The following is a 14,248-nucleotide window of genomic DNA, read 5'->3' on the forward strand; positions in this document are numbered from 1 at the left end:
ACCAAGACTGCATTGTCTAATAATTTTTGCACTCTAAAAATCCAGTACCACCATCATATGGAAAATGCAGCTTTGAAACAATGGATTTAGAAACCGTTGGCGTAAAGCTACAGCCTTACAATACCTTGTTCTCTTCGGCAGTACTACTGGCTTTCAGGAAGACCACCGATGGTGCAGCTTCTCACCAAATACCTCATTATCGATTTAAAAAAAAAAAACCTGTGATGAATCGGAGCTTTTTTCAATGTACGTCTACAAAAACTAGATCCGTAAAAGTGTAGCCCACTAAAGTAAACAGAATTTTGGCTCACTGCAATCAAATCCATGAAAAAAAGGAATTCTAGTTGCTGCACTTTACAAATCATCAAACGAATTCCAGCAGACAGCAGCAGAACAGCAGAACAGCTGCAGGAAAAAAGTTTTTGAAAGGGGCACAATGACATTACCTAGGTTAAAAAAAAAAAGTGGATCAGACAGACAATGTAGTTTTCAGTGAGCTTTCCATGCCACAAGCTAGTTTAATAAAATCATGTGACTCTAAAGCTGCTGAACTGAGAACTCAGCTCTCCCCATTTACTGTACAAATGATGAATCTCTCTTACAACATATTGTAAGTAGTAATTAAGGCTTGGTGATTTATATAGCAAAGTTGCTTCAACTGTGCTATAGTATTCTAAAACTGGGGCAGGGCTAATAGTGACTGCAGACTGGAAACAGCTCAGTCTTTACATGATGTATGTTTTGTAACATACAATCTGCTCTACTGAGCTATCACTACATAGAGAGGAAGTTACCCAAGCAAGCTTTAGAGAGAGAATGGGGGGGAAAAAAGGGCACTGTAATGAATGAAGCAAAAGAAAAACACTTTGGCTAATGAAAAACTGCTGGAGGCAATTCAAATGCAAGGATCATGTTTCTTGTCCCATGCCAGCAGGGTAAGCCTGCTGTCTGTCCAAGTCCACCAAATACATCTATATATTCAGATCTGTAAGCTGCAATAACCTGGCACTCAGAAGGTAGAACACACACTGATTGTCTCACACAATCAGGCTGTAAGTAGGCTGGAGACTTGCCTGCTAGAATGGAGGCAGCAGAATACACATCTCTACAGTAGAAAGGGCCCAAGGTTGGTCCTTCGCCAGAGAGCCCATTCATTCCATTGGAGTAGAAATTGATCCTGCAGGAGTCTCAGTTTCTAACTGAGTGGAATGCAACTACATGAGCAGCAGAAGCCTGTCATTGTCTTTAAAGCAATTGTCATACATTTGTGTCCTGTAAAAGAGGCTCCTTGCCTTCACCAGGTGCTGGCGGACTGTGGGGGTGGCTGTGCCCTGTTCCATGCTTTTTCCAGTTGCCGTTGCGCATGTTCAGGTTGGTGTGTTCTGGGATAAACAAAGCTACGAGCAAGGCTAGCAGAACAGAGCAGGCTCCAAACAGAAAGGGAGGCCCAGGGATGATTGAATTCTGCAAACAAATACAAAATTTAGATTATACACTTTCTATTCTGCAATTACTAAGAATTGGTATAAAAGTATTGTATGTTAACATAAATGTTCTATAGTCTGAGAGATAAATTATCACCACATTTAAAAACTCATTTTAAATTCTTCAGGAACCAAGCATACACAGCACCGTTCTGCCCTGTGCTGGAGTTGTGCAACAAAATGACAGCAATTTCAGGTTATTGCTGGCCGTACCTCCACCCCCATTGGCAATCCTATGAGGGAGTTACAACCAGCAACGAAGGATGGCTAAAGGCTCCTCTGTGTATTTCCTATTCAAGAGTAATGTATCTGCAATCAAGTAATTGTGTTGCACAACAGCAAAGCACTATACCAGTGGTCCTCAACCCTGGCCTACAGGGCTCACTAACAGGCCAGATTTTAGGTATTACCTTGGGGAGATGCAGACTAGAGTACTGCAATCACTGAGCAGCAAATGATATCACCAGGGATGTATTTCAGTTATCTTGAAAACCTGGCCTGTTAGTGGGCCCTGTAGGCCAGGGTTGAGGACCACTGCACTATACAGCTCAAATTCCAAAAAAGTTGGGACGCTGTAAAATCTACATAAAAACAGAATACGCCCACAGTCAAAGCACATGCTGTACAATGCTTTTTTTCCATTGTAATTGTTTGAAACAAGTAAGTTGTCTTGTCTATAATTACAGTTATCATTTACTACATTTTGTTGACCACAAAGCTGGTACTTACTGATACATTGTTTTTCCATCGGATTCGTTCTTTATTTTGGTAAAATGTTTTGAAAGTGAAAACAGAATCTAATTATCTCAAACCCATATTTTATTTCCAACAAAAAACTTTAGATTTTTAAACTGAAAAAAATGCCATATTTAGGATAAAAAAAAAAAAAAAAGCTTATTCTGAAACTGGTGATAGCAAGTTGGGACAGGGATGGGTTTATCACGATGTAGCAGCTCCTCTTTTTTTACAAACACTGTAAATGTCTTGGAACTGAGGGGACCAATTGCTGGAGTTTTGCAAGAGGAATGTTGTCCCATTCTTGCCTGATATAGGATTCTTAACTGAAAGAGTCCTGTCACGTCTGTACAATGTGAGCACTGTGACCAATCACAGAGGTTATCACAATAGTACATAATGAATGGCTAGGAATGAAAGCCATTCATGGAGTACAAATGACGTGATCACTGTCATTGGTCACAGCAATCACATGGTCCCAGGGCCAGCCTGGTACAACGATCTGTCACATGGACACAGCTGGGGTGACAGATCGTGCCACAGTGGGACCAGGGGAGCGCATGACTGGAAGGACGTGATATGACATCCACTGAGAAAGCTCCTGTCATTTTGCTATAGGCCAGGCAAGACGCAGTTAGATATTACCAAAAGATAACTGTCTTAAATAAGTGTTTTTTTTTTTTTTTTTTTTGGGTAGTGTTGCCTGACTGGGTAATTGTCAAAGTGTGGGAGTGTTGAAGACTTAAAAATGGCCTGGGTAGGAAGGGGGTGAAATTGTCCAGTAACGAGGTAGTTAAATGAGCTTTGGCCCAGAAAAGACAGGGACATTTCTGAATCATGTTCAGATATAGCTTCTTCTTTGCATGATAGAACTTTAAAGGGTGAAGTTTTTTTTTTTTTTTTAAATCTTAAAGTGAATGCTATTTATTAAGATAAAAAAATCTTCTGTATGCAGCAGCTCCCCTAATACTTACCTGAGCCCATCTCTATCCAGCGATGTTCAGGAAAGACTCGGCTGCCTGGGACTCTCCTCATTGGCTGAGACAGGAGTGGAGCATTATTGGCTTCCGCTGCTGCCAATCAGAGTCAGTGAGCCAACGAGGAGAGAGAGGGGGGCAGGCCTAGTCGGGTCACCGTTTCTTAATGGACACACAGAGCTTCAGCTCTGGCTCAAGTGCCCCCATAGCAAGTTGCTTGCTGTGGGGGTACACATCAGGGGGGAGGGGCTAGGAGAGACGAAGAGGAGGATCTGGGCTGCTCTGTGCAAAACTACTGGGCAGAGCAAGTAAGTATAACATGTTTGTTATTTTTAGGGCAAAAACCCCCCACTAAACCCAAGTATCACTTTAACCATTTGCCGACCGCCTTAACGCTATTATGCAAAATCATGTACCTGTACGTTCGTTTTGTGCAATAATCACTAGGAAGCGCGTCACCGGAGGCATGATCACACACGGGTTGGAAAGAGGGGGAGCAAATTAGCAGGTCTGGCGGACCCGATGGCCGTCGCCGAACCCCCCCGCGATCGTTCCCGAGAGAGGCAGAACGGCAGATTGCCATTCTGACAGGGGAAGATAAAAATCTTGTGTTCCTGCTAAAAAAAAGGAACACGGATCTTTGTCTTCCCCCAGTTAGACCATCCCCCCCAGTTAGCAAGCAACCCCTAGAGACACATTTAACCCTTTGATAGTCCCCGTTAACCCCTTCCCTGCCAGTGTCATTAGTACAGCAACCGTGCATATTTTTAGCACTGATTACTGTAATAATGTCACGGGTCCCAAAGGGTCCGATTTGTCTGCCGCAATGTCGCAGTCCTGCTAAAAATTGCTGATCGCCACCATAACTAGTAAAAAAAAAAAATACAAATGCCATAAAAATATCCCATAGTTTGTAGACGTGATAACATCTCAATAGTTTTTAGGATTTTTTTTCCCCCAAAAACATGTGGCAGAAAACATATTGGCCTAAATTGATGAAGAAATTTGTTTTACAGTTTTATTGGATGCGTTTTATAACAGAAAGTAAAAAATAGTTTGTTTCGAAATTGTCATTTTTTTTTGTTTATAGCGCAAAAAATAAAAACCGCAGAGGTGATCAAATACCACCAAAAGAAAACTATTCGCGAGAAAAACATCAATTTAATATGGGCACAGCGTAGTACGACCGCGCAACTGTCAGTTAAAGTAACGCGGTGCCGAATCGCAAAAAACTGCCTGGTCATTAAGGGGGTAAAAACTTTTGGGGCTGAAGTGGTTACCTTGCATTTTTGGATGGAGCAGCAAACGGCGTTTACACACCGATTTTAAGAAATATTCCTGAGCCCATGCAGTGATGTCCATCACAGAATCATGCCTGTTTTTAAAGCACTGCAGTCTGAGGGCCCGAAGATCACTGATCATCCAATATTGTGTTTCACCCTTGTGCACAGAGATTTCCCCAGATTCTTGGAATCTTTTGACTATGGATTGACTGTAGCTGATGAAGAATGTACAGACTGCAATTTTACGTTGAGGAACATCTAAAATTGTGTGACGATTTTTAGACACTGCTTTTTACAGGGTGGTCTGTGCCAGTCAACTTTTTAGACACTCTGACTCTCCAAGATGCTCTTTTTATACTAAATTCTTATACTGACCTGTTGCCAAATAACCTAATTAGTAACAAAATGTTCTTCTCGCTCTTCCTTGTTAATACCACTTTGCCACCTTTTTGTTGCCCTGTCCCAACTTTTGAGATGTGTTACTGCCATCAATTTTAAATCTACACTAAACGAAGGGTATGTTCCCTACGCACCATAAGCCACCGGCATTAAAAAAAAAATGTATAACTTATTATTCTTTAAAACATTGTCTGTACTGTATATATGTACAAAAAAGGGAGGGTGAGTTTATTGGTTGGCCAATGGTGTACTAGTGATTAGTGCATACAATAATAAGTAATCAAGGCACATGAGGAAAATTATGCGGAAAGAGGAAACGACTAGGCCAGTAAACATAAGGGGTGTCCTATAGGAGCCCTCCTAAATAAAATAAAAGGGGCAAGAACCCCTTCTCTAACACTTGCAGGCACTCTCACCCGTCATCTCTAGTCCTACACGGTAAAGGTCCCAAATAACCCACGCTTCTAGTCCAACCAGGAAAACTCTCTCATGGAATCTTATATTAAGCCTGTCTCAAAAGCCAGCAGATGAGGAAGGGGGGGAGATGGAGAGAGCCTTCTACGTTAAAATGTGTCATGACATCTTGAGTAATGAAGTCAATTATGAGGCGTTATCAAAAGATCCTACACCAAAATATCTAGAAGAACAGAGGTATTCTAAAGAGAGCACTTGACAGAGGCATACTCTCCAAAGATGAACATGCATTCATTATCAATTTTCACCCCACTATAGCAACCTTCTACGCTTTCCCAAAAGTGCACAAACAGCAGGACAGACCTCCGGGTCATCAAATTGTATCCGGCTATGAGAATCTGACAGAAGGAGCTAGCAAATATATATATTATATATATATATATATATATATATATATATATATATATATATATATATATATATATATATATATATAGACTTGGTCATGCGCCCGTTCATCCATAAATTAACCCCGTCCATTGAGGACACACAGGACTGTCAACAAGCTGGCTGAAGAGGACAAGCTGGAAGAGGACACATGGCTAGCTAGCCTGGGTGTTTAAGCCCTATACAGTAATAATCGGACACAATCTGGGCTTGCAAGCAAGCACATTCTTCTTAGATGCGAGAGGAGTTGTTTTTCGGACGCACACAGAGTTCCTTCTGGAACTATTAAAGTTTATGCTGGAACACAACTTCTTTCTCTTTGATGGAAAAATATATAGGCAGCAGAAAAGCACCGCCATGAGCACTGCATGTGCACCGACGTTTGCCAACCTATATTTAGGGTTTGGAGTTCTCACAACTCCAAACCCTAAAAATGTTAAAAATGCAGCACAACTTCCCCCTTATAATTATACTGACTGTTTCCCACCTACCTACAATACATTTACTGAGGGCTGGATAACGTACATGTACATCATGTGCCTGTTCCAGGGTAACGGCACATGTGTGGGCGCTCCCTGCTGATCCACGCTGACAGTGGCTACAGCGGGATTTTGTCAGCAGGTCCCAGCTGATGGCCTATGGCTGGGACCTGCTGATCGGCTATAGCCAAGCACAGCACAGAGTCCTGTGTTTACAAGCCCACAGGGCTCAGTACACAGGTCAGCAATCTTTGTAAGTTTAAATCCAGCTCAAAAAGTTAGGAGCTAGTTTTTTTAAGCAAATTTGTCAAGCTCTGCACTAGCCCACCATTGGCCAACTAATAAACACAGCCTCCCCTTTTTGTACATATATACAGTCCAGTCAATGTTTTATAGAATATTAATAAAAGTTAAATTATAATACCAATGGCTTGTGGTGCATAGGGAAGGCACCCTTTATTCAGTGTAGATTTAGTTTTTGTCAGCTTTGTATCCTTTGCAAAATTTCAGGTATTCAATATTAATTAGGTTAAAAATTAGGATTTTTTTTTCTTAAAAATGGTACATTTTCTCAGTTTAAACATTTAAAATACAATATAATATAGGTTTATAAGATTTGAAAATCATTATATTGTGTTTTCACTTTCAATTATTTTATTTTTTTTTTTTACTTTTTCTTAATTCGATTTTCCATGTACAAAATAGATAAAAATCATGTATATCAAATTTTATTGACATTTTAACAAAGTACAGGATAAATTCCATTGCATATATAGGATCAAAAACAATGTGTAAGTACATACTGATTTGTAAATCATTTCATTGTTTTTATGTAGATTTCACAGAGCATCTCAACTTTTCTGGAATTGAGGGTTATACTAAAGTGCACATACCAAAGTCGAATTATGGCCCCTTTCACACTTGTGCAACTTGTCTTACGACTTGGGACTCCAAAGTCACATGACAAGTCGTACCCCACGATTTCCAATGAGTACAATTCAATTCTGTCTGACTTCAAAGTAGTCTCTGTATTACTTTGGTCTGACTGGGAGGTCCAAGATTACACAGGCATTTCTTCAAGTCTAGTCAAAGGCCTGGCAAAAATCATGTCAAAGGCCTGGCAAAAATCATGTCAAAGGCCTGGCAAAAATCATGTCAAAGGCCTGGCAAAAATCATGTCAAAGGCCTGGCAAAAATCATGTCAAAGGCCTGGCAAAAATCATGTCAAAGGCCTGGCAAAAATCATGTCAAAGGCCTGGCAAAAATCATGTCAAAGGCCTGGCAAAAATCATGTCAAAGGCCTGGCAAAAATCATGTCAAAGGCCTGGCAAAAATCATGTCAAAGGCCTGGCAAAAATCATGTCAAAGGCCTGGCAAAAATCATGTCAAAGGCCTGGCAAAAATCATGTCAAAGGCCTGGCAAAAATCATGTCAAAGGCCTGGCAAAAATCATGTCAAAGGCCTGGCAAAAATCATGTCAAAGGCCTGGCAAAAATCATGTCAAAGGCCTGGCAAAAATCATGTCAAAGGCCTGGCAAAAATCATGTCAAAGGCCTGGCAAAAATCATGTCAAAGGCCTGGCAAAAATCATGTCAAAGGCCTGGCAAAAAAGTGCTGCTTTCAGTTCACACAAGTGTGCAAGGGGCCTTAAGTATCTTCTAAAGGCAGATTTCTATAAAGAGCATCTGTTGTAGTTGGCAACTATAAAATGTGGTAAAATATAGTCCAATATTTACAGAATCTGCTTTTTAGTGCAAAATATTTAATCCAAGGACATAAAATCCATGCGCTAATCACTCTGCATAAATGTGGAGTGATTAGCACCCCCCATCAATGCAGAGCGCATGGGGATTAGAGCACCTCCTGATTACACACAGAGCAGGGTTCTTCTACTTACCCGGCGCGGGCGCTCTCATACGAAGTTACGCCTCCTGGACCGACTCCTCTGACAGACGTCACCACTGTGCTGTCTATCATAGGTAGGAGGCGTGACTTTGTATGACAGCGGCCGCACCAGGTAAACAGAGGAACCTGCTCTGTGTGTAATCAGGAGGCGCCCCCCCTCCCGAGGCAGCCCAATGGCAGGGCCGGATCAGATGGCTTTGGGGGCCGCAGGTTCCCCACCCCTGCCTTAACAGATTGTCATCTGAATGTATCAAATTGGGGAAGCCACAAAAATGGAGCAAGGCTAATTTTGGGTCAAGACCCTGGTGAATGCCCGAGGTTCATTTAAGAGGCCGAAGGGCAGGGCAATAAACTGGTAGTGTAGGGGCACCACATTAAAGCTTGGAGACATTTAGTGAAGAAAAGTCAGTTTTCACAGAAGCTAGTGTGTTCCTGAAGGGAGGCGGTGATGACAGATCCGGTGGATTCAATCTATAATTTCTGGACCTGAATAAAGACATTTCAGAGCCTTGAGGGTCAAACGCTCCCTTAGGATTTGGGAACAGTGGACAGGTTAGAAAACCATGCCAATGACATCTTAAAAATCGAGTGGGCTTGATGAAAAACTCCCAATCCCTGTGGTAACAAGAGGATTGGAGGTGAAAAAACGAGGAAGGGACAGTAGTGAAACTCTAGTTAGTAGTTCTAGAATAGCATCTCTGGTGCAAGCTGTCCACACATTTGCAAAGGTCAACAAAAATGTCCCCCCACTCTTACTTTGATTTGCTCACCCAGAATAGGTAAGCAAAGTTAAAATTCCTGACCTACATACTTGCATTTATTAGGCAAGTTACTCAAAGGACTGAAGTCACTAGATCACCAGGACAGCCAAGCAACTAAACTTTATAGGTGAGATCAGTAGGATGTATACTTGGAAGATGCGAGGAGACTGTAACCTAACAAATTACATATACATGATCAACCCACATTTTCCTCTCTCTACTTCAAAGAGTAGCCATTTAATAAAATACAGGTGCATCTAAAAAAATTAGAATATCATCACAAAGTTCATTTTTTTCAGTAATTCAATTCAAAAAATGTAACTCATTATATAGATTACAAACAGAGTGATCTATTTTAAGCATTTCTTTCTTATGACTTACAGCTAGTGAAAACCCAAAGTTCAGCATCTCAGAAAATTAGAATATTCCATTAGAGCAATAAAAAAGGATTTTTAATACAGAAATGTTGGCTTACTGAAAAGTCTGTCCATGTACAGTACAGTATGCACTTAATACTTGATCGGGGCTCCTTTTTTATGAATTACTGCGGCATGCCATAGAGGTGATCAGCCTGTGGCACTGCTGAGGTGTTATGGAAGCCCAGGTTGCTTTGATAGTGGCCTTCAGCTCATCTGCATTGTTGGGTCTGGTGTCTCATCTTCCTCTTGACAATAATCCACAGATTCTCTATGGGGTTTAGGTCAGGCGAGTTTGCTGGCCAATCAAGCACAGGGATACCATGATCATTAAACCAGTTATTGTCAGTGTGGGTAGGTGCCAAGTCCTGCTGGAAAATGAAATCAGCATGTCCATGAAGCTGATCAGTAGAGGGAAGCATGAAGTGCTCTAGAATTTCCTGGTAGAGAACTTTGGGCTTGATAATGCACAGTGGACCAAACACCAGCAGATGACATGGCTCCCCAAATCATCAAGGACTATGGAAACGTCACGCTGGACCTCATTCAACTTAGGATTCTGTGCCTCTCCACTCTTCCTCCAGACTCTGGGACCGTGATTTCCAAAGGAAATGCGAAATGTACTTTCATTCGAAAAGAGGACTTTGGACCACTGAGCAACAGCCCAGTCCTTTTTCTCCTTTGCCCAGGTAAGAGGTTTCTTATGTTGTCTCTGGTTCAGGAGCGGCTTAACACAAGGAATGAAACAGTTGTGGCCCATGTCCTGGATAAGGCGCTGTGTGGTGGCTCTTGAAGCATTGACACCAGCCTTAGTTCCACTCCTTGTGAATCTCCCCGAAATTCTTGAATGGCCTTTGATACACAAACCTCTCAAGGCTGTGGTTATCCCTGTTGCTTATGCACCTTTTTCTACCACACTTTTTCCTTCCACTCAACTTTTCATTAATATGCTTGGATACAGCACTCTGTCAAGTCAGCAGTCTTCCTCATGATTGTGTACCATGCTGAACCAGACTGATAGCGCATTTAAAGGCTGTTTTGAGGTGAGGAGGTGTTTTGAGTTAATTCGCTAATTAGCGTCTGACACCATTGGTCTACAATATTGAACTTTTTCACAATATTCTGATTTTCTTATATACTAAATTTTGGGTTTTCTCTAGCTGTAGGCCATAATCATCAACATAAAAGAAAGAAATGCTTAAAAAATTATCAGTGTGTGTGTAATGTATTTTACTGAAATAAGTTAAAGTGGTTGTAAAGTCAGAAGGTTTTTTTATCTTAATGCATTAAAATAAAAATGCCTTCTGTGTGCAGCAGCCCCCCTTAGCCCCTCTAATACTTACCGGGGATCCATCGAGAGCCAGTAATGTTGCAGGAGAGTCTCGGCTGCCCGGAAATCTGCTCCACATTGGCTGAGACAGCAGCTCAGCCCCATTGGCTCCCACTGCTGTCAAAGTCAGTCAGCCAATGAAGACAGAAAGGGCCCATATCCTTGTTTAATATGGACCTCAAGATCTTTACGAAAGTGCTGGCCACCCGCCTGGGCCAACATATGCCGCAGTTAGTACATCTCGACCAAGTGGGATTCATTCCCTCCAGGGAAGCGAGGGATAATACCCTGAAGGCCCTTAATCTTATCCATGTGGCCTGGTCCACCCAAACGCCTTGTGTGCTGCTCAATACAGACGCGGAAAATGCGTTTGATCGTGTCAGTTGGCGCTTTATGCTTTCGACGCTCCGCATGATGGGCTTCGGGGACACCCTGTTGTCCTGGATAGGACAAATTTACTCCCATCCATCCGCCCAGGTGAAGTGTAAGGGAGTGCTCTCTGACCCCTTTGACATTTCCAACGGCACCCGGCAGGGGTGCCCTCTCTCGCCGTTGCTCTACGCTCTCTCCTTCGAGCCGTTCTTGAGCAGAGTGAGGGCTAACCCCGATATCTCGGGTATCAAAGTCGGAGACGTGGAATGCAAAGTCTCGGCGTATGCTGATGATATGCTCTTCTCCTTGACAAACCCTGTGATCTCGGCTCCCAATTTGATGAGGGAAATGGAGCGATACGGTCGCTGTTCCAATCTCAAGATTAATTTCCACAAATCTGAGGCGCTGGGAGTGGGAGTACCAGCCCCCCTCTTGACTCACCTGTCCTTGATGCTGCCTTTTAGGTGGACTACGAGGGCCTTGACATATCTAGGTACCCAGCTACCGGCTAACCTGAATCGGATCTATGAATTGAATTTCCCTCCCGTCTTGGCGAACGTTCGCCGCCTTCTGGACTCTTGGCACTCGGGTTTGCACTCCTGGTTTGAGAGGTGCAACTTGCTTAAGATGTCGATCCTTCCCAAATTCCTACCTCCTGCAGACCTTACCGGTGAAGATTCCCCCTGCCTTCTTCGTCCAAACCCATAGCGTATTCCTGAAGTTTATCTGGGCTCACGGGAGGTCTCGGCTCTCTCTGGCTCATTTAACGATGTCGAAGCAATTTGGGAGCCTTGCCCTTCCAGATGTGGCGAAGTATCACCAAGCTGTCCATCTTGGCAGGCTCCTTGATTGGCGGCGTCACGGTGCTGACAAGTTGTGGGTACAGGTGGAAAGGGGTCAAACCACAGCCTCGTTGGAGGGGTTGCCGTGGGTTGTCGGGAGTATCCCTCCCGAGGTTCGGGCGCATCCCACAATAGGAGTGACGATTGCAGTCGTCAGTCGACTCCTGTCTCATCCCTCCGTCTCTACACAGACGTCTCCCTTGTACCCAATTCTGGGAAACCGGAGTTTACCCCTGGCTTGGAGGACCTGAAGTTCCGGGGGCTGGCAGCCAGGGGAGTTTCCCAGGCAGTGCACTTTCTCCGGGGGTCTCGTTGGCCGACAATGGCGGAACTGGTGGCCAGGGATGGTCCTTTTCAACTGAGTTTCTGGCGTGCAGCTCAAGTGCATCACTTTCTCCACTCCCTGCTGGTGCATTCCTCGTTTGTTCGGGATCTCACTTCATTTGAGGAGTATTATGTGGGGAGTGGGAGACTACCGGGCTCCCTGTCTAAGTCATACGGCTTATTGGTCACTCCGGCTGAGGATTTTGTGCTCCCTGGCCTGGGGAAATGGGAACGAGACCTGCGGTTAAGCCTCACCCCGGTGCAGCGTTTGAAAGTCTGTACTTTGGCACTGAAAACGCAGACATGCACGAAACTGCAGGAACTAAATTACAAGATCCTAACTCGCTGGTATAGGGTGCCCTCAATGTTGCATAAAATTTTTCCAGACACAACGGACGTCTGCTGGAGGTGTCAAGAGGAGGAGGGCACTATGCTCTGCATTTTTTGGTCTTGTCCCCGCCTTTGGACCTTTTGGAACGATGTCCGGACTCTTTTGGGGGAACTTTCGGACCGGGTTATCCCGGACACTCCGGAATTCTTCCTTCTCCAAGTATCGCCTATGCCGATTTCTAAAAGCAAGAAATCGATTATTCCTCACGTACTGGGCGCAGCAAAAGCTTGTATCCCGATGCTATGGAAGTCATCTAGGGCGCCAACGATTAAAGACTGCATGCACAGGATGGAAGACATTAACCGTATGGAGGATCTTACCCTTACGAAGCAGCACCGCAGGGACCGCTATGAAAGAATCTGGGGGTACTGGAACGTCTTTGTGCTTTCTGACAAGGGGAAGTCGCTGATGTGAGACTAATTATGGGCCGGTTGCCACCGGGGGGATGATCCATGCGGGTGGTTTTCCCTCCTCCTTCCCCCCCTTTTTTTTGTCTGTCTCTTTCTCCATCCACTCTTCTAGTTCGGTCCTAACCCCTACCTTCTCTTTGCTATCCCTTTCCCATCTCTGGTTCCATTTAGGGAGGGACGGTCGGGAGGGCTCTCTTTTCCGGTTACAGGTTGTCAATATGTTCCATACTGTGTTTAGCCAATGGAGGGACTGTGAGAATGAGGTTAACCTTCCCCTGTTTACAGGGGTGGGCTAGCTGGTTACGATAAGCACTGAAATGTTAACTGTCCCGATGTTTTATTTTGACGCTCAGTTCTTGTCTCTGTACTGTTTCTTGTTGTACTTTATTGACATGTGTACATTCTGGTTGTCTTGCCTACCGTTTCTCCTTTTAAAATAAAATATTTGAAGAAGACAGAAAGGGGGTGGGGGCTTTGTGTGGACAGAGGGAGCTGTGGATCGGCTTGGGTGCTGCCATAGGCCAGGTAATTGAGATTCAAAGAAAACCTTGGAGGGGAGATGTGTGCATAGGTGGGGGATGGGGGAGAATGGTGCAGAGGTCAGAGGCAGGGACGGGTGGAAGGGAGATGCGGACAGCCAAAAGAGCTGCGCCCTGCGGACAGCCAAAAGAGCTGCGCCCTGCGGACAGCCAAAAGAGCTGCGCCCTGCGGACAGCCAAAAGAGCTGCGCCCTGCGGACAGCCAAAAGAGCTGCGCCCTGCGGACAGCCAAAAGAGCTGCGCCCTGCGGACAGCCAAAAGAGCTGCGCCCTGCGGACAGCCAAAAGAGCTGCGCCCTGCGGACACCTCCCACTGTTAGTGCAAATTGGCCACACCCCCTGCTTAATGTCGTTCATCAGAGGAGGGCGTGGTCGAGTTACAGCACCTATTCTCTCAGACAAAAGGCCCTGGATAAATTTATATAGTCTTACAGATACAACCGGTCCTTTAATGGGAACCATAACTGCTGATGCTGCCCTAGATAAAAGTGGGATTTTTGACTTAGCATACAATCCATTTCTCTGATGTTCATTGACGGACACAGCACCTGATCTTCATAACCACTGGGTTATACTGCTCCCTACACGAGTAGGACACTAGGCAGGAAAAAAGTCTGGCTACGCCTATGGGCAGTCCCAGGGGGTATACTCCCAGGGGGTATACTCCCTCTCCCTTACAAATAGTTACTCAGTTTCAGAAGAATTACAAATCCACATCAGAGAAATTGATTTTACAGTAAG

General features: G+C 44.1%; 1 protein-coding gene across 1 annotated transcript in view; it reads right to left on the minus strand.

Annotated features, from left to right (window-relative positions):
- Nucleotides 1-609: 609 nt before the first annotated feature.
- The window catches only part of MFSD14A (major facilitator superfamily domain containing 14A), a 120,368-nt gene continuing 106,729 nt past the window's right edge, over nucleotides 610-14,248 (minus strand). Inside the window, exon 13 of the mRNA XM_082265526.1 lies at nucleotides 610-1,464. Coding sequence (XP_082121652.1) covers nucleotides 1,258-1,464 — 207 coding nt within the window. The 3' untranslated portion in view covers nucleotides 610-1,257. The remainder of the gene's footprint in view (nucleotides 1,465-14,248) is intronic.

This window comes from Pelophylax lessonae (genome assembly GCF_965119305.1).
Source record: "Pelophylax lessonae genome assembly, chromosome: 8".
NCBI lineage: Eukaryota > Metazoa > Chordata > Amphibia > Anura > Ranidae > Pelophylax > Pelophylax lessonae.